This window comes from Apis florea, unplaced genomic scaffold, assembly GCF_048593485.1.
Source record: "Apis florea isolate Af1SG1 unplaced genomic scaffold, ASM4859348v1 contig_3745_pilon, whole genome shotgun sequence".
Classification (NCBI taxonomy): Eukaryota; Metazoa; Arthropoda; class Insecta; order Hymenoptera; family Apidae; genus Apis; species Apis florea.
Genome location: NW_028256831.1, coordinates 132,683 through 138,827, shown reverse-complemented (window position 1 = coordinate 138,827; position 6,145 = coordinate 132,683). Strand labels below are relative to the sequence as shown.

At 22.4% G+C, this 6,145-nt stretch overlaps 1 protein-coding gene across 2 annotated transcripts; it reads left to right on the top strand.

Moving 5' to 3' along the window:
- Positions 1-2,636: 2,636 nt before the first annotated feature.
- LOC100867868 (C3 and PZP-like alpha-2-macroglobulin domain-containing protein 8) lies at positions 2,637-4,721 on the top strand. Of its 2 annotated transcripts, none has more exons than XM_003698222.4 (5): positions 2,637-3,024; positions 3,244-3,383; positions 3,474-3,598; positions 3,686-3,825; positions 3,906-4,721. In XM_003698222.4, the coding sequence occupies exons 1-5, from the start codon at positions 3,015-3,017 to the stop codon at positions 4,394-4,396; spliced, it is 906 nt and encodes a 301-aa protein (XP_003698270.1). In that variant the 5' UTR covers positions 2,637-3,014; the 3' UTR covers positions 4,397-4,721. The 2 variants fall into 2 exon arrangements, with proteins under 2 accessions (XP_003698270.1, XP_012348539.1); XM_012493085.3 differs by having other exon boundaries at positions 2,763-3,109.
- Positions 4,722-6,145: the final 1,424 nt, after the last annotated feature.

The window sequence follows — 6,145 nt, the reverse complement described above, 5'->3', positions numbered from 1 at the left end:
ATGTAAGTACTTGCATAAAAAGTATAATTTAATTAATATTACTATTAATGGATTTAGTTCGCATCTGATTATAATCTTCGTGTTTTCAACTTCAATTAGTTGATCGAGAGTTTCCCGTGCAACCAGACATTGCAAGCTTTCGTAAAAATATTGCCCCGATTTCTATGCATTATCATTGCCAAGGTTAAGATATTTGTTACGGTGGGTGGATAACTTTTCTCCAATGGGAAAGAAAACGTTATATCTTTGCATTATGATCATTATTTTAATCAATGATAAATTATTTCCATAATTTTATATAAATATATGCATTACTTATCTTATATCTTTCTTCCACAAACATTTATTTTAATAATAAATGATTCATAAATATAAATTATATTATCATTTTTTATTAAAAAAGTGTTACCAAAAAATTTAAGAAATTTAATCACATCTGAATACTTAAATTAACAAATTATTTAAAGTTATTTAAAGTTATAGTTATATTTTTTAATTGTCGTTTTTTTATTCTTTTTTATATCCTCATATTTTTTAAAATATTTTTTAAAAACATAAATATTTCGACGTGTGTATAATAAATAACATATAAAACAATGTCTAGAAACATAAAATTGAATAATCGTTTCGTAAAATTATTATAATGATAGTTATTAAGTCGTTTATACGCGATAAAAGAAAAATAAAATAAGATCTTGAAACCTGCTTTCACATTAAAGTCATAAACACAAATATTTTTTTCAAAATTTGTAAACGTCGAAATGAACATTTTACTCAGTTTACATCTCGCATAAAACGCGTATGATTCTTGAATATCAATTACCTTTCATACAAAAGAAAGTTTCGTGACTCCCTTTGATGTTACGATGAATGCTGCTCGATAATTCTCAATCTCAATTGAATTTCAATTGGATGACATCATTGTAATATATGAATTAATTTTATTTTAATCTCTGATAACCAAAAATAAATTTAAAATTTGGATATTATAATGAAGAATTGACAAAGTGTGTAATTTAATAAATTATAAAACAATAAGATTCTATTTCCTTAAAGTTTCAGGATTAGATAGAAAACAAGTCACATTAAAAAAAGAAAATGGTATAAATCATTTTATTTTATTTTAATAAAAGATTGATCCTCTCACTACAATTGATTATTATGCAAAACTGGACTTTCTCTAATACGAAATTTAATTTGCATCAATTACCAATATTGTATAGTAGTAATTGATAGTGAAATGTTCATAATAATTGAAATATAATTTAAGATATAATTTTTAAATACGTATTAAAAACAATAATTATTAAAATTGACAAAATAAAAAGAGTTATTTATCGTAATTTAAATAATATAAACTCTTTATAATATCCGTATCCGAATGTTTTACGAAATTAATCCAATATTTTACCAATATTTTAACTTGTTCCATTAAGATCTAATGACATATTGACATTTGATATTAATAAAGAGAGAAATATATTTTTCTAATGTATTTTGTATAGAACTTCTAATTTGAATAAAAGTCTTGAAAGGAATAATTTTTAATATCAAAAATTTAATTAAAAAAATTTATACAATATTTCATTTCTATTATTAAATATCAAAAAAAAATTTATAATAAATTTTTAAATAAAAAATGATGCAAAAGATATAAGATGGCAATATGTAGATCAAAATAAATCAATCGCATGCTACTTTCTGACATGAAAACCAGAATGACATTGCTACATCCTTGTTATTATCTTTTGCAATGCTTTCTACTTTCTGCGTATTCGAGCGTATTCATTTGAAACGTACGTCGACCATGTGCATCGATCAACTGAATTCCAAAACATTAATGACAATGACCTAGGACACTTGTAAGTTGTCGTGAATCACAAATAAAACATATTGCTCTATTTATTACAAAAGATTTGACATACAATTTTATTTTTCATTTTTTTCTTAACGAAATTTATACTTTATGCGAAAAAAATGAACTTGGAAGTGCTATAAAAAAAAAAGTGAAAGTTGTAGATTATTTTTTGTCTTAGTATATGCTTCTTTCTTTCAAATTAAATTGTAACTGTAACAAATAAGCGTCCTGATGACATAGTTTTCTATTCTCTGCGAAAAAAGACATGTCTAGGTCGAGATACAAATTGTTGTTTTCTAAGAAACTATTAAATAGCTGTGGTAAGAAATGGTAAAAGTTGTATACGCGTAACAATGCCAGGCATTAGTACAACGCGAAGAAAGTAAAATGAAAATGGAAAGTGGACGATAAACTAATTCCAAATAGATATTTCTTTGATGTTGTCACATGTAGAATATAAGGTTTTTTATGAACTGCATGAAACAGACATGTATTATATTGCATACTTATTATACATCGCTAATCGATAATTTTAAAGCTAATATTAAGAAAAGTTGAAATCAAATAAAAAATAAGAATTGAATGAAAAGAATATATTTGTGATAAACAAGGAATAATAAGATACGAATAGGTGTGTTACACTTTCGAAGCCAGAAAGATTTTTGATGCGAAAGTAGTAAAGGTATGTGGTAATACCGGTTGTAGTCATAGCTTTATATTTCTTTATATATTTAGTATATTATGATAACAAATCACTAATAACAATTAGATGTTTTACTATATGATTTCATTTTAACATGACATTATTTTGAAAAAAAAATTGCATTTTCTCGTTTTCCCGCGATCAAAATTGAATCTATGCCAATAAAATTATATTATATGCTGCGCATGCGTATGATATCTTGGGACAGCGCCAATTAAAGAGAAGTTCGATCTCATGCATGGCATTTTACTTGTGTAAGCGAGGTTGATTGAATGAGAATGTAACAAATTATATTTTTGCGATGAGATCATACAGAAAACATAACCAAAACCATCAATTAGAAAATCCAAATCCGATTGTACATTTTCAATTTGTTATTATTAAGTGTAATTGTTTTATCAATTGCATTATTAAACAATAAAGCAAAATTATCTTGAGATCAAAACAACAACCATGTCTTTTAGTGAGTAAACTGACAAGATGATAAATGTCAACACGTGGACTTTGTATGATGTGCTTTGTGATTATAAAAAATTCAATCAAAATAGGTTAAACAATATATAAATTATAATATTATATAATATATGAAAAAATTATGCTTTGTGACATTGTGAAAAATAATTTAATAAAATGTTTTACGTAGTGTAGCTTAACCATTTTAAAAAATCGATCTTTTTTTTAGTTAGGATTATTACACCTGATAGTTCAGAATATCGTTATTTTCCCATCACAAAATCTCGTCTTAGGCTATGTGTACAAGCTGCTCATGATGCAAGAATTTCCTTGCGTACCCATTTGGGTGGAGATTCAAATGTATATGAAGTATGTTTATATTTTGTAGAAAATAAATATTAATGTTAAAAATCATATACATATGCGAGTATAATTATATTGTATTTATTGTATTCATAGATTATTATTGGAGGATGGGGAAACACAATGTCAGCAATAAAAAGAAATAACCAAGAACAAGATGTGGCAGAAGCAGAAACACAAAACATATTAGGTGCTCATCATATGTGCAATATTTGGATTCAGTAAGAAAAATTATAAAGCTTATTTAGTTATTAAAAATTTAATTTTAACTAAATGATAAGAAAATTATAATAATATGATGTTCTTAGATGGTTTTGTGATGGAACAGTAAATGTTGGTCATTTAAATGGTGAAGTTTTTTTATCGTATAAAGATAGAAATCCATTTGTTATAAATTATATAGGGGTAAGCACTGCTTGGGGTGCAACTGGTGAATTTTTGATAGAAGGTATATATTAAATTTTTTATTAAATTTTAAAATAATATTTTGATATTCAATAAATATGTCACTCTTCATTTTCTTTTTAGAATCACCATGTACATCCATTGTTGTCAGACAACAATTGATAGAAACTTCTCATTTTTGGGTAGATTATAATGAATCATCTGGTATTCCTCAAAATGCTGTAATGGCCTCAGAAGATGGTTTATACATTGGTCGTACTCATCACAGAGATTCACTCACACCTGGTGGTATTAGGAATAATGTGTGTACAATTGCATGGGGTGGAGCTTCTCATGATAAAAAAGATTTTCAAATATTATGTGGTAGAGATGTAAATTGGGTAAAATCATGGGAAGGCAGTATTCCTTTATATGCTCTTCCTGCTGGTGAATCCGAAGACGATTATGCCCTTTTTATAGGCAGAGTTTTACATGAAGGGGTATATCATATAGGAAAGATACAACCAAACCATCAAGTATGTTATATACCTGTGGACGGACATGAAGAACCTTACATTGATTATGAAACATTGGTTATTTGTGATTATTATGCTGCAGAATATATCGGTAGATAAGATATTTTTCTGCTGAGAAAATATTTATTTTTCATGTGAGATGCAAAGTATTTTTTTATGTCATATATATATATATATATATATATATATATATATATATATATATTTATACAATTGCAATTAATTTAACAAAGATAATGTATAAATTTAAAAGATAATTATAGTATTATAAAAATATAAAATAATCATACATATGTCTTGATATTTATTTTATGAAAATCTAGTTTTGTACTTCTACAAATTTGTACATTTATCATATAAATATCCATAGCAGATTATTGTAAGCTTCCATTAAATTATTTTAATAAATGACTGTTTTCACAAATAACAGTATACTATTATAAAAAAAAATTTATTTAATAATTGTACATTTAATATTAATGAAAATAATATGTAACATAATGTAACATAAGAAATAATATTTAATAAAGAAATTTATTTATAAATAATAAAATTTAAAAAATATCTATATTTTGTTAAAATTAAATTAATGATATGAAGTAATAGTTACTCTTTGGTTAAAATTTGTACATATATTTGTACATTATATGTAATTATTTTTTAAATATTAAATTTTGTAAATTTATGATGAATTTATTTTAAATTATTATGTATATAAATTATAATAACAAGTTTAATTTCAAAAAATGATATTTTATATATATATATATATATATATATATATATATATATACACATTTTATATACATTGAGTAACAAAAATATTTGAATATTAATATAATTTCAATTTCTATATTTTATATCCACAATAAACATATATAAATTAATAAAAATATTTTACCATTAAGTTTATCACTTATATATTTAAAAAAAATGTCAGATGAAAATGAATTTTTATGTTATAAAAATATTCAAATACATAATAAATTCAAGTTAAAATAATAACAATAACTAATCTAAAATAATAATTTTTTGTAAAAATTAAGTATGAAATTTGATTTTATATTTTCTTAATTTTATAACTGTTTTAAGTAGCCTAAAATTTTAAAAATTATTTTTTGTTAATAATACTCTATATTTTATTTTTATTCTAGATTTATCATTTTTCTTTAGTATATATTATTTTTAATTTATTTAATGATTCATTATTTTATATAAAAATATTTATGAAATTCGTTATTTTAGTTATTAATAATAATTTAAATTTGCAATCTGCAATAATTTATATGTGATATTCTTAGAAAATAAAAGTTTTTTTTGTGTTTTATTTGTTATTTTATAATATTCAAACAATAAGTAAATATTTCATTTTTTAGGATATCTACATTACTTAATATTAGCACAGATAAAATATAGAATAGATCTCATTTAACATTTAATGGAACTTGATATGGAATCCTTTTGCGACTTAGAACGAAAATACTTATATATATATAATTATAAAAGTTAATAAAATCGAAATTTTAATAATAATTTTTTTAATACATCTTCTTATAAATATATCCATGAATTATATATATTGAGTTGTATTTATAAATCTTTTATATAAATATAGAAAATATATATAATAGTAGAAGATATACTTATAGATTATATATACTTTTGATTTAAAAATTAAATCCAATATATTATATTAAAATTTTTAATTAATAAATTAAATAAAGAAAACAAATTAATATTATATAGTTAATCAGATATATAATTTTTTAAACGCATAAATTTTGCAAAATAAATATAAATATATATTGTGTAAATATAATAAATAAGAAAAGCAAATATTAGAAAAAA